The following is a 25,753-nucleotide window of genomic DNA, read 5'->3' on the forward strand; positions in this document are numbered from 1 at the left end:
GCATTGGGGCAGAAATTGCTCGGAGCTGCGAAGTTACAGTTATCGACGCTCCACAGTTTTAAATTAACGAACTTAATTTCCGCAGTCTTTACTTTGGGCACTTCCTCCTATAGGAAGCATTGACGAGCCCAGTGTTAGTTCAAGCAAAGCTCGGACCCCTGGGAGAAGCAAGAGGATCACTCTCTCCCCTCGACCAAGCACATTGCAGCAATTTTGACAAGTTGCGAAACTGTTTCTGCAGGCTTCCCGTGTTAAAACCAGGAAGTGAAAAGCACAACATTAAAATCATTGTAAAAACAGTTATACACAGCGAGAAAAAGAGGGTAAGAAATAATCAAATTAAATAAGAGACAGAAGGGAAAAGTTTAAAAAAAAATTATTTGTTTTTATTTTTAAAAACGTTTAATGACCAAAAACTATTAAAATAAGGAGTACTGAGACTCCACATTTTTAAAAGTTAATTTTTAGTTGTTTGGCAGTCATTAAGACTTATTGCACTGTTAAAACTTAGTTTAGACCTGGTATTTTTAAGTGTACCTGTTTTATGGCACTATTAGTTACTTTCCAGCTGGGCAGATGAGCGAGTGGACGCTTTTTCAATGATTTCACTGATTGCAGCCGGCGATATCCCTTTAATTCGAAGCTGTGATATCGCCGGCGAACCACTAGGAGCAAGTTCCGTATTTCCGCGTTTCACTGTGCCTGTGTGAATGCCAGAACTTGCTCCTCCATTTCGCCACCAACAATGGTGAGCGCTGCAATCACCATTCTTTTCCCAGCAATTTCTGCCCCATTGTGTTCAATTCTGGGCACCACACTTTAGGAAGGATGTCAAGACCTTAGGGAAGGTGCAGAAGAAATTCCCTAGAATGGCATCGGGGATGAGGGACTTCAGTTATGTGGAGAGACTGGAGAAGCTGAGATTGTTCTCCTTAGAGCAGAGAAGGTTAAGAGGAGATTTGATAGAGGTGTTCAAAATCGTGAACAGTTTTGATAGAGTCAATAAAGAGAAACTATTTCCAGTGGCAAAAGGGTTGGTAACTAGAGGACACAGATTTAAGGTGATTGGCAAAAGAACCAGAGGCAACATGAGGAAACTTTTTTTTAACGCAGAGAGTTGTTATGATCTGGAATGCAGTGCCTGAAAGGGTGGTGGAAGCAGATTTCATAATAACTTTCAAAAGGGAATTGGATAAATACTTGAAGGGGGAAAAAAATACAGGGCTATAGGGAAAGAGCAGGGGAGTGGGACTAATCGGATAGCTCTTTCAAAGAGCCAGCACAGGCATGATTGGCTGAATGGCCTCCTTCTGTGCTGTAACATACTGTGATAGCCCTTGTTTCCAACCAGCCAGCCTCTGACTTGCTGAGCTTGGTCAAACAGTGAGGTATGGTGGACTGGCGTAGCGTGTAGGCATCATGGCAGCTTCCAAGAAACCAGACATAGACCTGCATGATTCACTGGCGGCAATTACTCACCAGCTAAATATTGATGGAGTGGTAGCCTTTCCTGTTCAGGAAGGCAGCTAGTTCATTGGGAGGTGCCCTGATGGCTACATGGGCACAGTGAATCACAGCCTGAACTTGTAGGAAGCTGCTGACTACTGGTGCCCATGGGGAAACAAAAGAAATTAAGAGCTGTAGTCACTTTGATTGCCACAGGAAATGCGTGGTCAGGTGGGAGAGATGGTTGCACCGGTCCATGACGGCCTCTTTGAAGTTACGTAGCTTCCTGATGTATTGCTCTCCGGAGGTAACTTACTTTGAAACTATAGATTCTATGGGCAGAGCAGCCCTATTCATATGTAGCCTCCTCAGGGGTTCCTGACCTACTGCTGCTGCTCCTGTTGCTACCCTACCCCTCCAAGCACAATAGAATGGCCAGGATGACTCCCATTTGGGGCCCTAGGCTTCTTCAAGGTTTAGAAGCAGAAGAAAATGAAAACCAGTGAATTCAAATGTAAAGACTAGTGAAGAAATCTGGGCAGGAGAATTACACACAGATACCAGTAACCTGAGTGCCTTCAGGTGAGTGCCTATTGAAATAACGCTTCCAACTACCGTTTTATGTCTGTGTCGCCTGGGCGTGTCCAGCACTGCACTTCCGCTTTGGCGAGTGAAATGGCATCAGGATCTGGTTGACATCATCGGACCCTGATTTAAATACTATAATGAGGCTCCCGCCTGTAGCAAGCGGGTGCCTGGGCCGCCTTCGCGAATGCTCTGAGGAAGATGACAATGAGCAGTAACGAGGCGGTAAGTGCAGTACTACGATTTTAGGGCCGCTACCATCCCGTTCCCACCAGGTGGAGTGAGTTACAATCGATCCTTATGTGTCTGATATCCTCTCAAGTTCTCAACTACTTTTCAGTTATTTACACCCAACCATCCATAAATTTTATATAATAATGTAATAAAACTACTTCCATATCACTTCAAATCAGTGAAATATGAAAGGATATGTTCTTGAGAACTTCAGAAGCCTTTTCTGGACAGATTTTTTGACTGAAAATATAATTCATTATCATTTCTTGTGCAGGCTTTAAATAGAGTGAAAGTGAACCTATGGTTTCAGTTTTTAAAAAAATGTGTGTATCACATTTATTTGCTGTAGGTTTAGTAGATCAGATACTTTTTTAGTTTTACTGTTTTAATATAATATAACGGATAGCGCGATGTTAGTTTTGTAAAGTAATGCCTGTGTTTTTTTCTGTATTGTGTATATCCACAATTTGTCCGTGAAAGGTTTTAAAATTAATAGATCAATTTTCTCAGCATGTTAGTACTTGTCTTTAGAACATTATTTAAACAAATATCAATCTTTTCCTAGAATGCTGTTGATAAAGCCATGGATATGTACCAGGAGCTACACATGTGGGATGAATGTATTATTGTTGCTGAGGCTAAGGTAATTTGTTCTGCAGATTGACCAATACAATGGAGTCCTGTTTACGGTATTGAAGTGCCAGTTCAGTATTGACTGAATATTTATCCACAAAAGATGATGGGCAAGAGGGGACAAGATGGTGAAGAAAAATGTGTTTTGAATTGCTTGAGCTTTACCTTATTTACCAAATTTGAAAACATTATTATCATTGAATCAATATTTTATGCTGCATTTAAGGCTTTCCGTGGATCCAACCATGTGCCACATCATGAAAAATTGTGATGTGCTCATTGTTGCAAAGCAAAATGTTTGCAGTGAGAAAGGAGGACTGATCTTAAAATCTATTCTACTGTAATAGTAATCTAAGAAAAGTTGTAAGATGTCAGCCGTGGCTCAGTGGTAATACTCTCACCTCATGGTCATGGGTTCAAGCCCCACTCCAGTCTTGAGCACATAATCTAAGCTGACACTTCAGTGCAGTACGGAGGGAGTATTACACTGTCGGAGGTGCCATCTTTTGGAGGAGACATTAAATTGAGGTGGACATAAAAGATACTATGGCACTGTTCGAAGAAGAGCAGAGGAGTTTTCTCGTTGTCCTGGCCAATATTTATCCTTCAATCAACATCACTTTTCAAAAAACATATCAGATTATCTGGTGATTTTTATGATTGCTGTCTGTGGACCTTGTTTTGCGCAAATTGGATGCCAGGTTTCCCTACCTTACCAATGACGACAATTCAAAAAGTGCCTCATTGGCTGTAAAGTGCTTTGGGACATTCTGAGGTTGTGAAAGATGCTATATAATGCAAGTTCTTTCCTAAAACGGTCAAAAATGTAAAAACATCCACTTCACATGTAATCATTACTACTTAGCTAATGATATATCAATATGTTTTATTTCACAACCCATCAGAGCCTTAATGCAGCTCCAAGATACAGCAGCAAGGGTGGGACTTGCTAATTTTCCTTTTATTAAAAGAATGCATTCAGTATATAAAATAGAAGGAAGGAAACCATAATGAGACAGTTGTAGTAGTTTACAATATCATCAGAACTCCCTCAAATCACCATTTTGTACCGGGCAGTATGAATTTTGACTTTTTAAAGAAGACATTTGTGTATAATATCTTTGTCTTAAAAGTTAAAAAGTTGATTTTGATCGTTAGTACAGCTTAAATATTCTCGACATGATTTTTTTGAGGGGTGGGGGAAGGAGGAAATGAAAAGATATGCACTTCATTTTGAAATCCACACCTTCCAAAAAAAATTAACAGAAGAAATAAATCTCATGAACAAGATGTTCTTAAACCAGGGACCATCAGTCATCAAAGTGGGCATCTTTTGAACAAAGACACCTCTGGTATCAAAACCCTGCTAGCAACTGGATGATAATTTCAGGTGTAGGAATGGGTGGGTTAAGTGATTGTGAAGAATTTCACAAAAAATAATGACATGCATGGTGATACGTTTGAGTACCAATCTTCACTGCAACATCAACTGTCAGACATAGTTATATTAATCTGCTGGTGCAAGTGATACATATTAAATAATATCACCACAGTCATGTCAGCTTGATTCAACCAATTTGGTATTCCTGCTTCCTCTGAAACTTGAGCACCACTATGCATACACAGGCACCCAGTGAGTACAGCTGGTGGTGGTAGTTTTAATAAAGCTCAAAATTCCTGTTGGAAAATTCAAAAATGAAACATAATGTGTGTATTTTATTTGAAAATTACAAACATGGGATGAATTTAGGGACCTACCCTGTGTGTAATTAACTAAAAGTTGCTGCTAAGTCTAAGTTTAACACAAAAAACAATCTTTTTGTGCTGACATGTTAGCAGTATAAAGTCAAGCAAAGTATCAGAAATTGAGCTGGTAGTTTTAATGTTATGACAAAAATAAAATATGTGTTTCTGGAGGAGCTTCTTTCCAATTGTCAAAGTCTTGTTTTAAAAACTGAAAGTCTTGCATATTAGAAACCTTTAAAAATTAGCAGTGTTTCTACAAGGTGTAATTTTCCTTCCAAAAGCAGAGTTCTTATTTTTTTTAAAAATTATAATATATTTTCTTAAGTAAACAATAGAATGAAGGTTTGAACTGTTTCTCTCCCCACCCCTCAAGCAGTACGTGTGTCAAATTGGAAAATATTGAAAGATCCTTTAAGGGAAAACTGCAGTAATCTAGGTCTGAGTATGTGGTAACATACATTGAAGGTTTATCCTTTATAATCTTCAAATCCTATTATGGCCATATCAACAAATGCAAATAGCATCTGAAAGTTTAAAAAAATGAAGATAATAGTACAGTGTTTGTATTGATATTTTTCACACCAAGGAGTACCATGTCATAGCTCTTCATTTTAAAATCTTGCTCAGAGCAATCGTCTATGGCATTTATAACTGCTTTGCTTCTTCCTTTAGGGTCACCCTGAATTGGACAATCTTAGACGTAGTTATTATCAGTGGCTGATGGAGACAAATCAGGATGAAAAGGCAGGAGAAGTGAAAGAAAATGATGGAGATTACACTGGGGCCGTTAATTTCTATCTGAAAGCTGGCCTCCCTGCAAAAGCTGCCCGTTTAGTACTGAGTCGGAATGAACTTATGGGAAACAGTGATATCATCAACCGAATTGCTGCTGCCCTAATTAAAGGGGATTTTTACGAAAGGGTGAGTGTTAGGAACATCTCTACTTTTTATGCTGTGTTATTAATTAACAGCAATTAATATATAAATAAGTAGGATTTGAATTTTTTTATGCCAAATTGAGGAAAATAATCTTTGAAGAATTGACCCCTAAAATCTTCTTGATACTTGTAAAAATAATGTGTTGGATGTTTATTTTCAGCAGTTCTTTGATTATATGCAGTGAAAAATATCTGTCCAGTATCCTACACATTGTGAGCATAGAAGCCAAACATTCATGGAATTTCAGACTGGAAAATAAAACTTTTATTTATAGTTAGGTATTAACATACCTGTGATGTTGCTCATGGCAAGTTTGAGGTTTTATAAAAATGTCAAGTGCAGGGGCACTGACTTATCAGCATTAGCGGCGACCCTAGGATATGGGAGCAATGGGAAGGGGGCACTGTGATGTGGCAGTACTGGGAAGGGATCTCAGCAGTACTTTGAAGGGGGCCCAGAGTTTGGGAGTACAAGGGTGGTATTTCTGGGAACATTGGAGAGGAAGGTTCTGAGAACACTGGGACAGTTTGTGGGACCTGAGATCACTGGGAGCAGGTCCTGGTATTTAGGAGAATTGGGGAGGAGATCTCAGGGTGTGGGAGCAAAGGGATGCTCCTGGAAATACAGAATTAGGGGTTTGTAAGCACTAAGATGGAGTATCATGGTCTTGGAGTGAGAGAGGGGAGAAGTCTGAGGAAAGGGGTTCTGGACTTCTGCTAGACTGGGAAGGTGGTTTTGAAGTATTGGGGGGTGGAGTCTGGCAATATTGGAGGGTTGTGGGATTTGGCAGTATTGGAGAAGAACAGAGTTTAGCAACAGTGGGGACTCAGGAGAGAGGCCCAGGAAAATGGAATCCAAACTGTCCTTGGTGCTTTTTGGACCATGAGGTGCTACTCTCTTACCGTGTTCCCACCCACCAACCTAATATTGTATACAGTAGTTCAGGTTGAGTATCAAAATACCATATGAGTATTGGCTGAATACTTATCTAGAAAAGATTTTCTTTTAAAATAATGCACTCAGCATACAAAATGGAAGAAAGGAAATCATAATGGGACAGCTTTTCTGTTGTAGTTTACAATATCATCTGAATCCCTTAAAATTACCATTTTGTACTCGTCAGTATGAATTTTGACTTTTTAAAGAAGTGATTTATATATAACATCTTTGTCTTAAAAGTTTAAAAAAAAATTGTGATTGTTAGTATGCTTTAGGCACAGATGCAGCTGAAAGCTCTTTCTGTTGTGAGGTAAAAATAACCAGTCGATGCTCTGGCTTTGATACATGTTGAGGACTTGAAATAAAAATTTTTAATGAAGATATTAAAAGGACATTTCTGTATAGGCTACTGTTTCAATACAATACAGAAAGCACCGTTGGAAACTTTGCTTTTATTTTTATGAATAACAGTCTTTGAAAGGTACCATTGTGCTGTCACGTGACATGAAGGTAGGTGATGCATCATTGAATAACAATTCTATAGCACTTCCAGGGCTGGTAATGCAAACCAATGTCTTGCTCAAGGGCCACTCTCAGGAATGCTGCAGCATTCTGCATCACAAATTAATGGGACATGGGCCTCTGCCTGCAGTGAGCTCCTGATTTCATTCATACTATTGTGTGGCAGTTGTCAAGTGGAAGAGAAAAAAACTGTAGGGACAGTCGTTCTAGGTTAATAGGGCCGTTTTGCTGGTTCTGTGGCATTGAATTAACCCTGTTGCCTAATCGCATTTCCTTACTTTCTTTGCTGAAAAATAAAAAAGGAAAGGGACTAACTTAGTGTCACAGCAAAGTCAACATCCCACAGCTGAGAGGCCACTCATAGAGGCCCGGAACCATATGAGTTGCAAGTCTGCTGAGAACCACAGGTGATGGAGAGATAAGCCTCAAACTAAGCATGGATCAAATTATGACAATGAACTATTGATTTTTTTTAAAAAGTGGAGCATATAGGGCATAGACATAGACTTGCTGCTTTCGTTTCAGTGCAATGTAAGTTGGTATTGTGTTGAGCACTATAGCGATGGGTTCATGTGTTACCAAGATGTTCACTGTTCTGGATATTATAACAAGAGCAACTAATTACATTTCTTGACTATTATAACAGCAATTGCATACTAGAGGATCAGTACATCCATGATTTATTTAAGCACTCGATTTTTTTTCTAGGCTGGAGACCTCTATGAAAAAATTGGAAATCACCAAAGAGCATTGGATTGCTACTGTAAGGGCAGTGCATTTAGGAAAGGTATATAGTGCTCTCATAACTTGGATCAGTACTTTGTGGTGCATAAAGAATTACTATTGTAACCAGTTAGGCAAATTAGATGGGATCTAATGCATACTGTACAAACATGAAATCATTTGACAGATTGCACTTCTGATCATATTAACCAAGAAATGGAATGCTCTGATATTAATCTGCATAGAATTACATCGAATTTACATCACAGAAACAGGCCATTCAGCCCAACTAGTTTATGCAGGTGTTTATATTTCACACGAGTCTCCTCCCACTCTAATGACCTATTCCCACCCTGCCCCTATATCCCTCTATTCTCTTCTCTATCATGTATACATCAAGCCTCCCCTATAAATGTATCAATGCTATCTGCTTTGTAGCTCAAGCTTGCAATTACATAGGCCTTGATGTTAAACCTGCCCCCCTCCCCCCACCATGACGAGCAGAAGAGGGTTGGGGGTGGGGGTGAGGGTTAAAGACTTAAATATGGGGAACCTGTCCCCAACACGCTGCGCACGTGCCCACCACCTTTTTTACGCCAGTGGAATTCGTGGCATCTAAGTGTCCCACCATGGAGTGGCGGGACACTTCATTAACATATTTAAATTGGACTCCCACAGTGCAATTGGGAGCATGATTTAAAATTCACTGCTGCTGCGCGGGTTTCCCAGGAGCCAGGAAACCCGGCAGTGAAAAGGAGGCAGGAGTTGTAGCTCCACAAGGTAAATGCTTTTTCCAGCACTCGATGGCCAGCCTTCCCCCCCCCCCCCCCCAACCCAGCCCCGATGCCCTCTCTCTCCCTCCAGCCCCGATATACGATCTCTTATCCCCCCGGCCTCCCCGTCATGATGGCCGATCTCTTCCCCCTCTCGATTGCCGGGGACCGTTCCTAAAGCTGCGACCTCCTGCTGCCGGAGGCCAGGCAGGGAACGGATGACAAAAATGATAGAGGTCCTGCCGTTAAGTTGAGCAGGACCTCCACACCCCTGGCCTTGCCAGGTTCTTCAGCCGTTTTCAGCCTCCCCTGCACCCTCCCCGTTTCCTTGTAAATATCGGGGCCATAGTTCAGGGAATTGTTGACATACAGAAGTTTCCATCTTAACATTGTAAATGTTGGTATAAAAGCTTGCCCAAAGAATTGTGACGATAGGAGGTAAGGTTTGTGGACAGGAATTGTGTGTCCAATACAAAATTTTTAATATGGATAAAGGTAGATTTCTCTATGATAGTCATTATGCTTTGGATGGTTGCCAATGGGAAAAATGACTCCAAACTTGTTAGAGAGAGGAACTGTGAATAGACTTAATAAGCTTTAGTTATGTGAGGTGCATAAACATTTGTACTTTCATTTTTATTGTAAAAAAAAATTACTAATTGTCATGGCAGGAATTACCTTTTTATGAAACCTTGATGGTTCATTTTATGGTTATTTTAGTAATTTAATCAGTTTTTGCTGTTGCTTTGTCTGAAGTTTTATCAAAATTAATTAATATTTTTTCAGCGGTGGAGCTGTCTCGAACTGTTTTTCCATCAGAGGTTGTGAAGTTAGAGGAGGCCTGGGGAGACTATCTTGTACAACAGAAACAGCTGGATGCTGCGATTAATCATTACATTGAGGCTGGGTAAGTTCACCTGCAATAGATCTAAAAGAATATTTTCTCCAGACACTCAGTAACAGCCATGTGCCTCAAGGGTTGGAAGTTGTTTTCTCTGGTGACAACTCTTAAATTCTAAACTGCTTTACTATGTCAATCATATTTAAACTAACTTTTCAACTTTTTTCCAGTTGTTCTATAAAGGCAATTGAAGCAAGTATTGGAGCTCGGCAGTGGAAAAAAGCAGTCCATATTCTAGAGCTTCAAGATGACAAAACAACTTACAAGTACTATCATAAGATAGCACAGCACTACGCCGCAGTCCAAGAATATGAGGTCAGGAAGTCACCATAAGTGCAATTTTCTTCACTTAGTATGTATAAATGGTTGTTGTATATTATACACAGTGGTAACAGAGTTTTTAAGCTGTAATTTATTTAACTAGTTAACTCAAACTTACATCAAGCTTTAATCCACAAGTTAATTTTAAACAATTACTGGATGTCCATGGTGTTGCTCGTTTGCAGTTCTGGTGGGGACTGATGTGGAAGCATGGGTTGAGTTGGTAGCATGCAGCAGGAAGCTGACTTAAAAGTAGTTAGGCTGAACTAGGAATGGAAAAAGTTAGAAATGCACGGCTGCCACTGCAGTGTAAGGGCATGGGATCATTCCAGAGGAGGTGAAGATCATGTATCCTGTGTTTCTTTGGAATTCAGAAGTGACAGATCTATGGTAACTATATGATGTTGGTCACATGGTCAGCATGATCCAATCAGCATCTCTTGCTTGGTGCTCTGCAATCATAGATATAAAAACTTTTTATATACTTATATCTCTATCCCCATCCATCTATAGAACCATAGAAGTTTACAGCACAGAAGGACTCTGTTCATCACATCATTTCTGTGCCGGCCCTATGGCTACAGCAACCAAAAGTAATCCCACTGCTGCGCTCTCTGCCTATGATTTGTCAGAAAAATCGATCAATAAAAAAAATTGAAATGAAAGAAAGACTTGCATTTATTAGGCGTCTTTCACAATCTCAGGACATCCCAAAGCGCTATACAGCCAAAAAAGTACTTTTTAAGTGTAGTCACTGTTGTGATGTAGGAAAAAAGGTGAACCAATCAAATCAGTCAAAATGCTTTTAATGCCTTTCTTAAAGATTTTACTTTAATGCCTCAGCCTATCTCAAGAGCCTAGCTTTCGGCTGGATTTCTTCCCTGGAACATTTGCCATGAGTTTACAACTACACTGTGCATCCTGAGTATGTGCAGTTTGCAGAATTTCCAGCAAGATTCCAGTAGATTTCCCTGAGTTGATGTATGTCCTTCATCCTTTGAGGGTTTGTGGGTTTTTTTGCTTTTTCCAAGGGAAAATCCCACAGTTAAAATTTTAACAACTGCTCCTTTTCTATAATGGAATCTTTACTCAAAGATGTAATAGAAAGATATCTAGAGAATGAAAATATAATAAAGAATAGATAGCACCGATCTCAGAAGGGGAAGTCATGCTTGACCAACCTTATTGAATTCATTGAAGAAGTAACAAAGAGTAAACAAGGATAATGTAGTAGATGTAATATATTTGGATTTTCAAAAGGCCTTCGATAAAGTACCACATTGTAAACTCATGGCTAAGGTCAGAGCATGTGGAGTTGGGACAGGTAGCAGAATGGATAGCAAGTTGGCTACAAAACAGAAAACAAAGAGTAGGGATTATGGGTAGCTACTCAAACTGGCAATAGGTGGGAAGTGGTGTTCCACAGAGATCAGTGCTGGACCACTGTTGATCACAATTTACATTAACGATTTGGATTCGGGAATCGAAAGTACAATTTTAAAATTTGAGGACAACACCAAATTGGGGGTGTGGTTAATACAATGGAAGAATGCATTAAAATGCAAGAGGACATTAATAAACTTGTAGAATGGGCAAATGAATATCAATATAGATAAGTGTGAGGTGGTGCATTTTGGTAGGAAGAATAAAGAGGCCACATACTGCTTGGATAATAAGAGTCTAAATGGGATAGAGAAGCAAAGGGATCTAGGGGTCCGGATACATAAACCAGTTGAGCCGAATTGCCTGTTTCTGTGTTATAGTTTCGATGTAACTCGATGTAACTGCTCACAGACAGACAACATTCTTCATTAACACCTGTGGTTTCTTTGTTGACAGAAAACAAAACAAGGATTGTTCATTGAGAATGTATTTCTTTTTCTTAGTCAAAGTTGAAGAGGATTTCAGTTTATTTTTCTAAGTGATTTTAACCCAGCTGGAAGATGAGGTTTAATTTTTGGATTCCTCCTAATTTAAATGGACAGAAGATTGGGCAGGCTTTGCTATGTACACCTACCTGCCTGATTTTCCTCCATGTTCTGTGCCCAGATGATCCAATATGCCCAGGTGCAGGAACAATAACATCTGCACCAACGTGCATTACATGGCATCACTCCTATCATAAAACAGCATAGCCCCTGACTCACCATGAGCAATGCCTCAGGAGATCTGCTAGTAGTGCATTAAAAGTCTAGTGAACACCTATGTATGTGTTATACTTCCTATGACACTTTCTCCACCAAATTTGCCCTGTCATACTCTGTTGTATCCTCAACCTCACCATGTGTAATGTCATGGGAGATCTGCTACTTTGTGTATATATCTATGAGAGATTTGTAGATAGATATGAATTGCATAGTGAGTAGCCTTATAATATGGAATAATAATCCACTGCTAAATCCTCCTCCTTCCAGGTTATACATGGCTATTTTCTCCCGCTCCTTGGGCTACAAACCTCCTAAGAGGGCAGGCAGTTAGTGTAGTCCCAGATTCCCATGAATGCAGCTGTTCAAAAATTCCTGTGCATTGTAAAGATTGATAAATAGCTGGCAGCAATTTATTTGGAGTTCACAAAATCACAAGGTAATTATTATTCAAGAAGGCCGTTCAATTTCATCTATCCAGAAAGACCCTGAAGTAACCCCATTGCGACATCTAATTGTTTCTTAAATGATTTCAGGCTTTTCCCCTTCACTATTTTATCTGAAAATCGATTCTATGTATTAATCACTCTTTGTTTGAAGAAGAACTTCCTGAGCTTGCCTTTTACTAGTTTGAACCTGTGGCCCCTTATCCTACTCCTGCTCTTGCCTTTTTAGTTTAAAGTAATTTTCTGAGTTTATCTTTTCCATAAACATTTTCTAACTTTTATATATCTGTATAAAATCGCCTCTTGAATGCCTCCTCTTAGGGCTGAAAAGACCAAATTTATCTGATCATTCCTCATAACCTAGACCATTGACATTTTGACAGCAGGGCTTAGCCTTGTGGTTCTTCTCTGCAGTCCCTCTAGCACTTGAATATCTCCCTTGTGTCTCGGTGACCAGATCTCAAGATGTTGTCTGACCAGAGCAATATAAAGTTTGATGATTTCCTACTGCTTTGGCTATATTCCTCAATACTTTGTTGACTTTATTGATTGCATTGTTGGACATGCTGGTTGTCAAATTTACAGATTCCTAGATCTCTTTGAACTTCATCCTAATCTATTACAACACCATTCATGGAGCATGAGTTTTGCTTACTTCTCTCTCCTGTGTGCAGTATTTTAGACTTGTCAACATTGTTTCATTTGCCATTGTTCTGCCTACTTATATTTTTTGTCCAAGTTGTTTTGTAGTTTCTGAGCTACTGCCCGAGTCCACTGCCCCTCCTGGATTGGTACCATCTGAAAATTTGACCAATTTGCAATGAGTTTCTGAATCCAAGTCATTGATGTAAATTAGAAACAGTGGTGGTTCCAACACTAAGCCCTGAGGTACTCCACTCATTGCTTCCCCCCAGCCCGAACATAACTCCTTTAATGAGTTCCCATTATCTTTAGGCAACTTTCTTATCCATTCCTAAGATTTACCTTGTATTCCCCTGCTTTGCAGTCTAGGACTTCCAATCAATTTATATCAAAGTCACTAATTTTGTCCATTGTAAACAATTTTACAACACCAAGTTATAGTCCAACAATTTTTATTTGAAATCTACAAGCTTTCGGAGGCTTCCTCCTTCCTCAGGTAAATGTCAAGAGCTCCTTGAAGCCTACGCATTTATACATATAGAACAATACATGGTGTTTACAGACTGCCCCTGCAACTGCCCGTTGCCAAGGCAATCACCGTGTTCAGACAGAGAGGTGTCACCTACAGAACCCCCGAATACACATTCAACAAAAAAACAAACAGGAAAAAAGAGGGGCAGAAACATCCGGAAGGCAGAGAAAGCCAGCAAATGACCCATTATATTAAAAACAGATAACATTTGTTCGCTGGTGGGGTAACGTGTAGCGTGACATGAACCCAAGATCCCGGTTGAGGCCGTCCTCATGGGTGCGGAACTTGGCTATCAATTTCTGTTCGACGATTTTGCGTTGTCGTGTGTCTCGAAGGCCGCCTTGGAGAACGCTTACCCGAAGATCGGTGGCTGAATGTCCCTGACTGCTGAAGTGTTCCCCGACTGGGAGGGAACCCTCCTGTCTGGCGATTGTTGCGCGGTGTCCGTTCATCCGTTGTCGCAGTGTCTGCATGGTCTCGCCAATGTACCATGCTCCTGGGCATCCTTTTCTGCAGCGTATGAGGTAGACAACGTTGGCCGAGTCACAAGAGTATGAACCATGCACCTGGTGGGTGGTGTCCTCTCGTGTGATGGTGGTATCTGTGTCGATGATCTGGCATGTCTTGCAGCGGTTACCGTGGCAGGGCTGTGTGGTGTCGTGGACGCTGTTCTCCTGAAAGCTGGGTAATTTGCTGCGAACGATTGTCTGTTTGAGGTTGGGTGGCTGTTTAAAGGCGAGTAGTGGAGGTGTGGGGAAGGCCATAGCGAGGTGTTCGTCGTCATTGATGACATGTTGAAGGCTGCGGAGAACATGGTGTAGTTTCTCCGCTCCGGGGAAGTACCGGATGACGAAGGGTACTCTGTTGGTTGCGTCCCGTGTTAGTCTTCTGAGGAGGTCTATGCGATTTTTCGTTGTGGCCCGTCGGAACTGTCGATCGATGAGTCGAGCGTCATATCCCGTTCTTACCAGGGCGTCTTTCAGAGTCTGTAGGTGTCCATCCCGTTCCTCCTTGTCTGAGCAGACCCTGTGTATTCGCAGGGCCTGTCCATAGGGGATGGCCTCTTTGACGTGGTTAGGGTGGAAGCTGGAAAAGTGGAGCATCGTGAGATTGTCCGTGGGCTTGCGGTAGAGTGAGGTGCTGAGGTGCCCATCTTTGATGGAGATTCGTGTGTTACTACACGATAACATCAACAAGTTCCATCCCACCATCAAGCTCACCATGGACTACTCCTCAGAATCAGTTTCTTTCTTGGACACACGAATCTCCATCAAAGACGGGCACCTCAGCACCTCACTCTACCGCAAGCCCAAGGACAATCTCACGATGCTCCACTTTTCCAGCTTCCACCCTAACCACGTCAAAGAGGCCATCCCCTATGGACAGGCCCTGCGAATACACAGGGTCTGCTCAGACGAGGAGGAACGGGATGGACACCTACAGACTCTGAAAGACGCCCTGGTAAGAACGGGATATGACGCTCGACTCATCGATCGACAGTTCCGACGGGCCACAACGAAAAATCGGGTAGACCTCCTCAGAAGACTAACACGGGACGCAACCAACAGAGTACCCTTCGTCGTCCAGTACTTCCCCGGAGCGGAGAAACTACGCCATGTTCTCCGCAGCCTTCAACATGTCATCAATGACGACGAACACCTCGCTATGGCCTTCCCCACACCTCCACTACTCGCCTTTAAACAGCCACCCAACCTCAAACAGACTATCGTTCGCAGCAAATTACCCAGCTTTCAGGAGAACAGCGTCCACGACACCACACAACCCTGCCACGGTAACCGCTGCAAGACATGCCAGATCATCGACACAGATACCACCATCACACGAGAGGACACCACCCACCAGGTGCATGGTTCATACTCTTGTGACTTGGCCAACGTTGTCTACCTCATACGCTGCAGAAAAGGATGCCCCGGAGCATGGTACATTGGCGAGACCATGCAGATACTGCGACAACGGATGAACGGACACCGCGCAACAATCGCCAGACAGGAGGGTTCCCTCCCAGTCGGGGAACACTTCAGCAGTCATGGACATTCAGCCACCGATCTTCGGGTAAGCGTTCTCCAAGGCGGCCTTCGAGACACACGACAGCGCAAAATCGTCGAGCAGAAATTGATAGCCAAGTTCCGCACCCATGAGGACGGCCTCAACCGGGATCTTGGGTTCATGTCACGCTACACGTTACCCCACCAGCGAACAAAAGCTATCTGTTTTTAATATAATGGGTCATTTGCTGGCTTTCTCTTGCTTCCGGATGTTTCTGCCTCTTTTTTCCTGTTTGTTTTTTTGTTGAATGTGTATTCGGGGGTTCTGTAGGTGACACCTCTCTGTCTGAACACGGTGATTGCCTTGGCAACGGGCAGTTGCAGGGGCAGTCTGTAAACACCATGTATTGTTCTATATGTATAAATGCGTAGGCTTCAAGGAGCTCTTGACATTTACCTGAGGAAGGAGGAAGCCTCCAAAAGCTTGTAGATTTCAAATAAAAATTGTTGGACTATAACTTGGTGTTGTAAAATTGTTTACAATTGTCAACCCCAGTCCATCACCGGCATCTCCACATCATAATTTTGTCTAGATCATCTCTGTTTGGGGAGGGGATGTTGCTCATGATGATTGCAATCATTCAGAATATTTACTATTGTACTCATCCTCTGTTTCAAGTCTGTTTGCATCTTTTATGGTTCTCACCTGTTCGTTGACTACCCTCCTACTGTTGAAGTGATGAAAGAATTTCTCAATTTGCATTTTGCCTCCAGCTATGCCCCTTTCCTCATCCTTTTAACTTGTTTCTGCATGCTCCAATATTCATCCCAATGAACACCTGCCCCTTTCTCCCTGAGATTTGTCGAGGTCAGTTTTCCTCTTTATTTTAGATTTATTTGCTAATCCATTTAGATGTACTGTTAGCCGGAGCTTGCTGATGCTAAGTACGTATTTATTCTGCATGCTCAACATTATACCTTATTGGTGTTCCATTTGGCTCCTACTGAAGTGTTGTCGAACAACCACCTTCAATCAGTTTGCTTAAGTTGTTCCTTCATTTCTTTGAGTTTATTCGTTTCCTGGTCTTCGGTATTTTTGAAATCCAGATCATACTTGGATATTCTGTGATTGCTGTCCTCTGTACTTTGTCTGGATCACTTATGAATATCAGGTCAAGTTGAGCACTGCCTCTTGTGACCTGTGAAGCACTAAATCATGAAGCAATCATGTATTATATTTACCAACTCTGACTGTAAACCACTTGGGTTTCCCAATTTATATTTTTTTGATTGAAGTCACCTATTTAAAAATTACTTTCCTGTTCTCACATACCCTTCCTATCTTTTAATAGAGCAAATTATCTTTCTTCTTAAACTGACTTGATGGTCTGTAGTATACTCCTTTATGTTAGCTTGTATTTTTTCACATTAGAGCTATTTAATAGATTAGCTTATTATGTAGCTTTCTACCTCCCACAGAATCAACTACATTTATCTCCTAGGTATCCCTGCCATAATGCTGCATCACCTTCCTTTCTGTCCAATCTATGTTTTCTGAATACTCAATATCCCTGAATGTTATATTCATTACCATCCTCTGGATTTAACCATGTTTCTGATATTCTACACTACATCACAGTTCCCTGCTTCGACAACAATCTTCAGTTCTGTCATTTTGTTTCCAATCCTTCCAGTAATCATGTTTCCTTTTGTGACCCAGAGTATGCTTTTTCCTGATCATGTATGTCTCTGAATTTCTGTGTTTGTGCCCACCTGTTGACTACCTTCTAACCTGCAATTAGTATCATCAGAGATCAGATTTCCCCTTGCTCTTCCCCCACCTATTTCATTTTAAATGTTTTGCTATTGTTGATAAACTATTCGAACTTTGCTCTCACCATTTGTGACATCTGAATTGCTTGCTTGAATCTGTGTGTGGTAACGCTGCAAGCCAATTGTTTTCTCGTGTAGTCTTATGGGAAAATAATCTTGTAGTTATCATATGAATTATGTGATGTCGTAATCTTAAATATTGACATTATAAAGGGTTGGAATACCATTCTGTGAAACGTGATCCCACTAATGGCTGCTTTTAGTAGGACAGTTTACTTCAAATTTATTTAGTTTTAAGGGGCGCGAATTTCATGAAAAATGATCAGTTAACCTTTTTGCTGTTTCAATGTGAAGACATGACATGGTAACATAAATCATGTCAAAGCAGAAAAAAAGTTTATATTCTTTTTCATGAAGAAGCATGAGCCCACTACCTGCAACTGCCCCTCCCCAGGGTATGTTGGTGTAAACCAAAGAATTTTGTGAATCTGAAAAATAATCCCCGAGTTCACAAAATACATAGAGGATCCTTGACAGGAGCTATGTGACCACATATTTATCACACAAGTGAGACTTATCTCCTAACTTGCATGCATTAAAATTACATTATGTAATTATTCCTTAAGAGTATAAAAACATGGTTTTATGTTATTTGCCATCAAATATTTTTATATAAGTACCTTTTGTGAATTTTACTTTTTGAGGTTGTGCTTTTTTGTGTTTTTATTTTTCTTAAGTTTACAATTATAAAAAAAATTGGAATGTTGTACATATTATTTGCATGCAGTTCTTGCCTGGCTTCAGGAAGGTAGCTGCTGTTGACTTGTTTCCTCCTCCCAAAAAATGGGTTGGGTATTTAAAGGGAGCAGCAACTTAGGTTTTGGGCCTCCAGAAAGGATCATCAGTCTGTCTGTCACTTAATCCGTTCTAGGTGGAGATCAAGTATCACTCATTCTGATTTGCATGTGTCCCACAACGATTAGTTTTGTCCATATATCTGTTGTGGGAAGGGCTGCATGCCAGCAAAACAGGGAGAGCCATTATCTTGCAGCTAGTGGTGCTTAGTTTCTAGTGGAACAGCTAGCAGGTCTGGGTCTGGAGGCTTTTGTGTTGTATTGCAATTTTGTTTTGTTGAAGAATATTAACTGTAGGAAATTTGCAGGGTGGAAATTTTGTGGTCATATTTGACAGCAGGGTCATTTTGTGGTTTTGTTTCATTAATTGAACAGAAAAAGTAATTGAGCATTTATTTGATTTTTTAAATTGCATATACTATATATCTACCTATAACTATTTTAGGCTACTACACACAGTGTAATTTTACAATTTGAAAGAGCACCTTCATGGTGACAAATGCAGACATGTATAAATCTTTTTTATATCAAAGTGAAAACGCATCACCTTAAAATCAAATGTAAATATATCTCACGAATGTATTTACGTTTTACATAAGAGTACTGAATTATTGAAGAGGTTTATGTATTTTATGGTTGAGTAACTTGAATCGACCTATTTTTCTTTTTATCTTTAGACTGCAGAAAGGATGTACATTAAAGCTGACCGAATCAAGGATGCCATTGACATGTACAAACAAGTGGGAAGTTGGGAGCAGGCCCACAAGGTTCAGTGTTGAATTGTGATTAAAAATTGAAATCTTTAAGAAGTATTCTTCCACAGTTAGTACACACTGCACATTCACCCCTTGGACACCCCTGGTCTAACCACCTCCCCATGACATTCAACGGCATTACCATCGCCGAAGCCCCACCATCAACATCCTGGGGGTCACCATTGACCAGAAACTTAAATGGACCTGCCACATAAATACTGTGGCTACAAGAGCAGGTCAGAGGCTGGGTATTCTGCGGCGAATGACTCACCTCGTGACTCCCCAAAGCTTTTCCACCATCTACAAGGCACAAATCGGGAGTGCGATGGAATACTCTCCACTTGCCTGGATGAGTGCAGCTCCATTGACACTCAAGATGCTCAACACCATCCAGGACTAAGCAGCCCGCTTGATTGGCACCCCATCCACCATCCTAAACATTCACTCCCTTCGCACTGGCGCACCGTGACTGCAGTGTGTACCATCCACAGGATGCACCGCAGCAACTTGCTAAGGCTTCTTCGACAGCACCTCCTAAACCCGCGACCTCTACCACCTAGAAGGACAATGGCAGCAGGCACATGGGAACAACACCACCTGCACGTTCCCCTCCAAGTCACACGCCATCCCGACTTGGAAATATATTGCCATTCCTTCATCTTTGCTGGGTCAAAATCCTGGAACTCCCTTCCTAACAGCACTGTGGGAGAACCTTCACCACACGGACTGCAGCGGTTCAAGAAGGCGGCTCACCACCACCTTCTCAAGGGCAATTAGGGATGGGCAATAAATGCTGGCCTTGCCAGCGATACCCACATCCCATGAACAAATTAAAAAAAAACACAGGTTGAAGTGCAACGTAGTCTGGTAGGATAGGGGGCTGCTAATGTTTCTTTACCCACCATTGGCATGCTGATTAATGGACCTTCTCCTGACCCTTCAAAATTTGTTGGGCTTAGCGACGGAGGTCCCAGGGGGCACATCCCGACATTTGCATTGGGATGTGCCACGTCCCCCGTCATGGTGTTTTGGCCCCAAGTTATTGTTTTTTTAAATATTTTAACATATGCTTTATTTATCACATTGATGTCCAATGCTGAGTTCTGCACTCCGCGACTTCCACACTCCCTGACTTTGCTGCCGAGATGACAGTATTGAGTGACATTAAAATTTTATGTCACTGTTAGAATTTTCATCTCATGATTGATCTACACAGCAAATTTTCAGTCGTCTATTCACCTTTAGATTATCCGTTCCACCGCAGTTGTAAAAATATCTACATATTAAAATACTGAACCATAGGGGTCTGGACATTCAAATTCTCTCATTATTAGAATGTGCTATTTTAGTACTTTTACTGTCGAGCTGTTTATGTCCAATTTAGCTCGCTCCCGGACATTTGATTTATGCTAACAAAAGCTTATTATACAAAATAAATCCATTATATACAACAGCAGTGCACTGTTTACTAGCTTTGGAGTAGAACCGTGTTCAATGCCTCACTAATTTTGTAACTCACAGTTATAATTCTAAAGCAGTACTTTTCTTGTGGATCTATTGTAGTTGGCTATGAAGTGCATGAAGCATGAAGAAGTGGCTGTTTTGTATATTAATCAAGCACAAGAACTTGAAAAGAAAGGAAAATACAAGGAAGCTGAAAGGTGACATGCTGAATATTATGCTGTTGGCATTATGGAATTAGATAGAAATTACAACATGGAAACAAGCTGTTTGGCCCAAGCAATCCATGTTGGTGTTTATCCTCCACACAAGCAATAATCGTAATCCCATGTGCCCGCCCTGTTCACATATCCCTTTATCTCTCTTTCCTTCAACTATCTATCTAACCTATTCTTAAAGATTGACATGGATTCTTCTTCAGTCACTAACTCCACATGTACATTCCACAGCCTCACAACCCTCTGTGTAAAAAAAAGAAAGTTTTTCTGTCCTAAATCTCTTACATTTAATCTTGCATCAATGTCCCCTTATTCTGGGCCCTTTAGCCACTGGAAATGATATATTGCTGTCTACATTGTCCCATCCTTTCATGATTTTATGTACCTCTATCAAAGCACCTGTATTCCCATCTGTTTGAATGAAAACAATTTTTCAAGTCTGTCTTAATATGTGTATTTCCTCATACCAAGCAGCATCCTAGTGAGTTTGCACTGTACTCTCTCTATTGCCTCAATATCCTTCCTATAGTATGGAGTCCAAATCTGCGCACACTACTTCAATTGTGGTCTTGATAAAGTTTTATATAGATTCACCATTACTCTCGACTTTTATATTCTATACCTCTTGCCATAAAATTCAGAATTCCATTAGTTTTTTTTTGCAATGGTCTTATCCAGTTGAGGTGCTGCTTTTAATGTCTTGTAAACCTGAACCCACAAATCTCTCTGCTTTAGTGCAACACCAGCCTCCCCCCATTCAAAGTATAATTATTACCTCCCATTTCACTATCATCTGCATTATGTGGACACCACTCCCTCTAGCCCGATATTCAAATAATTGATGTACACAGTAAACAGAAACAGGCCCAGAATAGAACCTTGTAAGATACTGCTACCCACTTACAACCATTCTGAGAAACTGCTCTTAACTCCTACTCTCTGTTCCCTCTCTTCTAACCTCTTAAATCCAATTTGCCACACTCCACCTAATCCATAACCCTTAATCATCTCCAGTAGTCTCCTGTGAAGTACCTTGTCAAATGCTTTCTGGCAGTCCATGTAAACCCCATCCACTGCATTTCCCCCATCCACCATATCTGTCACTTTCTCAAAGCATCCTTTTCTGAATATCTTTTTTTCAAATGTGGTTTAAGAATTCTCAACTACCACTGATGTGAACTTTTAATCTTTAACAGATCTTGTGATTTTCATTTAAGAAAATAATGCCCAGAAGATCCACACTAAGGACAGGTGGTTTGAATAAAATAAATCACTTTGTAGTGCTGAACATATACCTACTGTTTGTGAGGGAGTTTTGATTATAACACAAGTTTCTTTTTTGAAAAAATCATGGTCCCTAGTATATTGTATATATACACTACCTTTGATTTGCAAAATCTCTTCTTTAAATAAAGTTTTCACCACTATTTTTGAATGGACTTAACAGTATGGATTTAGTTAGAGGTTACTGTTTAGTATGTAGTTGTTTATGTTTCCACCAAAACCACCCTGAAATGTTTTACTTTCTAATCATGTTTTAAGTCCAGTTTATTATCTGTTGCCCTCACAGAGAAATCCTTTCAACTGTGAGAGTGGGTAGTTGGGCTGCAGAATGATATGTGGTATCCATTCCCAATGCTCCTCTATGTTTGAAGGTCACAGGATGTGTATTTGGATAGTGCATTGTATTTCCTTGAGGTGTACCAATGAATGTACTGGCTGAGAACTGAAAAAAAACACATCCTCGGGGAAGCTTTCTTTCATACTATGTATAGTTAAATTGTTAATGCCTTCTTTACAAAGGTATTTAAAATTTTGCTACACACAGTGCACAGAGGAAAGATTCTCGTTCTCTTTTCCAGGTATATATACAATGTTGGACATCATAGGGTTTGATTACTGCAATTAGAGGAGAATGTAAAAGGCAGTTTAACCACTATACTGTAGTGTAGTTCAAAGATTATTGCATTTACATCTGATGCTCTGTGCTAATAAGAGCAGATTGATCAATTTATTTGTAAGCTGTTTATGTTCTTATGATGTTGAATAATGACACTTTGATTTTGCTGCAGGTTGTATACTACAGTGGATGAACCTGATTTAGCGATCACAATGTATAAGAAGCTTAAAATGTACGATGACATGATTCGCCTTGTGGCAAAATATCATAAGGACCTACTCACAGACACCCACCTTCATCTTGCAAAGGTAGCGGATAGTGAATTAACGCAGGTTCACTATGTTCCAGGTTTATCTTTCAATAATATAGTAAAAATACTCAATTGGAGGAGGGCCAATTTCAATAGGATGAGAACAGATCTGGCCCGGGTAAATTGGAATCAAAGATTGGCAGGCAAAACTGTAATTGAACAGTGGGCGGCCTTTAAAGAGGAGATGGTTCGGGTACAGTCTAGGCACATTCCCACGAGGGAGAAAGGTAGGTCAACTAAAGCCAGAGGTCCCTAGATAACAAAAGAGATAGTGAGTAAGATGAAACGGAAAAAAGGGGCATATGACAGATATCAGGTTGATAACACAAGTGAGAACCAGGCTGAATATAGAAAGTTCAGAGGGGAAGTGAAAAAGGAAATAAGAGGGGCAAAGAGACAGTATGAGAATAGACCGGCAACCAACATAAAAGGGAATCCAGAAGTCTTCCACAGGCATGTAAACAATAAACGAGTAGTAAGGGGGGAGTGCAATTAGGGACCACAAAGATCACCTACTTATGGAGGCAGAGGGGATGGCTGAGGTACTAAATGAGTACTTTGCATCTGTCTTTACCAAGGGAGAAGATCCTGCCAGGGTCTCAGTAAAGGAAGATATAGTTGAGATACTGGATGGGCTAAAAATTGATGAAGAGGAGGTACTTGAAAGGCTAGCTGTGCTTAAAGTAGATAAGTCACCCGGTCCGGATGGGATGCATCTTAGGTTGCTGGGGGAAGTAAGGGTGGAAATTGTGGAGGTACTGACCATAATCTTCCGAACATCCGTTGATACGGGGGTGGTGCCAGAGGACTGGAGAATTGCAAATGTTACACCCTTGTTCAAAAAATGGTGTAAGGATAAACCTAGCAACTACAGGCCAGTCAGTTTAACCTCAATGGTGGGGAAACTTTTAGAAACGATAATTCGGGACAGAATTAACAGTCACTTGGAGGAGTGTAGATTGATTAGGGAAAGCCAGCACAGATTTGTGAAAGGCAAATCATGTTTAACTAACCTGAGAGAGTTTTAATGAGGTAACAGAGAGGGTAGATGAGGGCAATGGAGTTGATGTGTATATGGACTTTCAAAAGGCGTTTGATAAAGTGCCACATGGTAAGCTTATCATTAAGATTGCGACCCATGGAATAAAGGGGGCAGTAGCATCGTGGATACAGAATTGGCTAAGTGACAGGAAACAGAGTGTAATGGTAAACAGTTGTTTTTCAGACTGGAGTGAGGTGCACAGTGGTGTTCCCCAGGGGTCGGTGCTGGTACCACTGCTTTTCTTGATATATATTAATGACTTGGACTTGGGTGTACAGGGCACAATTTCCAAATTTGCAGATGACACAAAACTTGGAAGGGTAGTAAACAGTGAGAAGGATAGTGAAAGACTTCAAGAGGATATAGAAAGGCTGGTGTCATGGGCGGGCACATGGCAGATGAAATTTAACGCAGAAAAATGCAAAGTGATACATTTCGGTAGGAAGAACCAGGAGAGGCAATATAAACTAGAGGGCACAACTCTAAAAGGGGTACAGGAACAGACAGATCTGCAGGTATATGTGCACAAATCACTGAAGGTGGCAGGGCAGGTTGAGAAAGCGGTTAAAAAAGCATACGGGATCCTGGGCTTTATAAATAGAGGCATAGAGTGCAAAAGTATGGAAGTCATGATGAACCTTTATAAAACACTAGGTCGGCCAGTTCTGGGCACCGCACTTTAGGAAAGATGTGAAGGTCTTAGGATGCAGAAGAGATTTACTAGAATGATTCCAGGGATGAGAGACTTTAGCTACGTGGATAGACTGGAGAAGCTGGGGTTGTTCTCCTTGGAACAGAGAAGGTTGTGAGGAGATTTGATAGAGGTATTCAAAATCATGAAGGGTCTGGACAGAGTAGATAGAGAGAAAATGTTCTCATTGGTGGAAGGGTCAAGAACCAGAGGATTTAAGGTGTTTGGCAAATGAACCAAAGATGACATGAGGAAAAACTTTTTTACACATCGAGTGGTTGGGATCTGGAATACACTGCTCGAGGTGGTGGCGGAAGCAGATTCAGTCATGGCCTTCAAAAGGGAACTGGATAAATACTTGAAAGGAAAACGTTTGCAGGGCTACGGGGATAGGGTGGGGGAGTGGGACTAGCTGGATTGCTCTTGCATAGAGCCAGCGCGGACTCAATGGGCCGAAAGGCCTCCTTCCGTGCTGTAACTTTTCTATGATTCTATGTGGTAGTGCTGGCTCACTGCAAAGATGTAATACAGTAGGGTGCTAAAGTATATTGTATAAGGCAGTGATAACTATAATGTGTAAAATGCAGTATGAGGATGAGTTGTTTAAAATATTTTACCTCGTATTTTTAAAAGAAAGGAATTCACATTTTCAGTGATTTTGAAACAACATTTATGAATACAATTTGGTGTATTTAATCTAATCTTGATGCTACATGGATTGACAGTGTGGACATATTATTTTTCTCAACTGAAATTTCATACTAAAGTTAATTACTCTTGGATTTACTTAGTTGGCTTCAATTAAGTTTTAATAATGATAATGCATTTCTATCTATCACTTGCATTTGGTCTCTTGATTTTAACCTGAATTGCGACCAATGTTTTTAGCCTCAACATATATTTATAGTTTTGCTATAGCATCTTTATAAACATTCAGATCTCCTACATTACTTTCAACTGGTTGACTGTACTACAAATACTGCAGATATATTTATATATATGAAGTGTCTGTAAAAGATTGTGTTATAAAGATCTAGTCCACAGATGTATGCTTTAGGCAGTCACTGACTCATATCAATGCCATTGCAGATGCAGTGATACAAAGAAACTCAAAAAAAATCCTGAGTTCAATTTTAATATTTATCTAACTCAGGTGC

The 25,753-nt window shown here is 40.7% G+C and overlaps 1 protein-coding gene across 1 annotated transcript in view; it reads left to right on the forward strand.

The window, feature by feature from the left end:
- The window catches only part of ift172 (intraflagellar transport 172), a 139,442-nt gene that overhangs the window by 53,206 nt on the left and 60,483 nt on the right, over positions 1–25,753 (forward strand). The window contains exons 21-28 of the mRNA XM_067984452.1: positions 2,831–2,908; positions 5,317–5,565; positions 7,753–7,831; positions 9,327–9,447; positions 9,612–9,756; positions 18,897–18,986; positions 20,538–20,635; positions 22,726–22,861. Of these exons, the coding sequence (XP_067840553.1) occupies positions 2,831–2,908; positions 5,317–5,565; positions 7,753–7,831; positions 9,327–9,447; positions 9,612–9,756; positions 18,897–18,986; positions 20,538–20,635; positions 22,726–22,861 (996 nt within the window). The remainder of the gene's footprint in view (positions 1–2,830; positions 2,909–5,316; positions 5,566–7,752; positions 7,832–9,326; positions 9,448–9,611; positions 9,757–18,896; positions 18,987–20,537; positions 20,636–22,725; positions 22,862–25,753) is intronic.

This window comes from Heptranchias perlo, chromosome 5 (genome assembly GCF_035084215.1).
Source record: "Heptranchias perlo isolate sHepPer1 chromosome 5, sHepPer1.hap1, whole genome shotgun sequence".
NCBI classification, from domain to species: Eukaryota; Metazoa; Chordata; class Chondrichthyes; order Hexanchiformes; family Hexanchidae; genus Heptranchias; species Heptranchias perlo.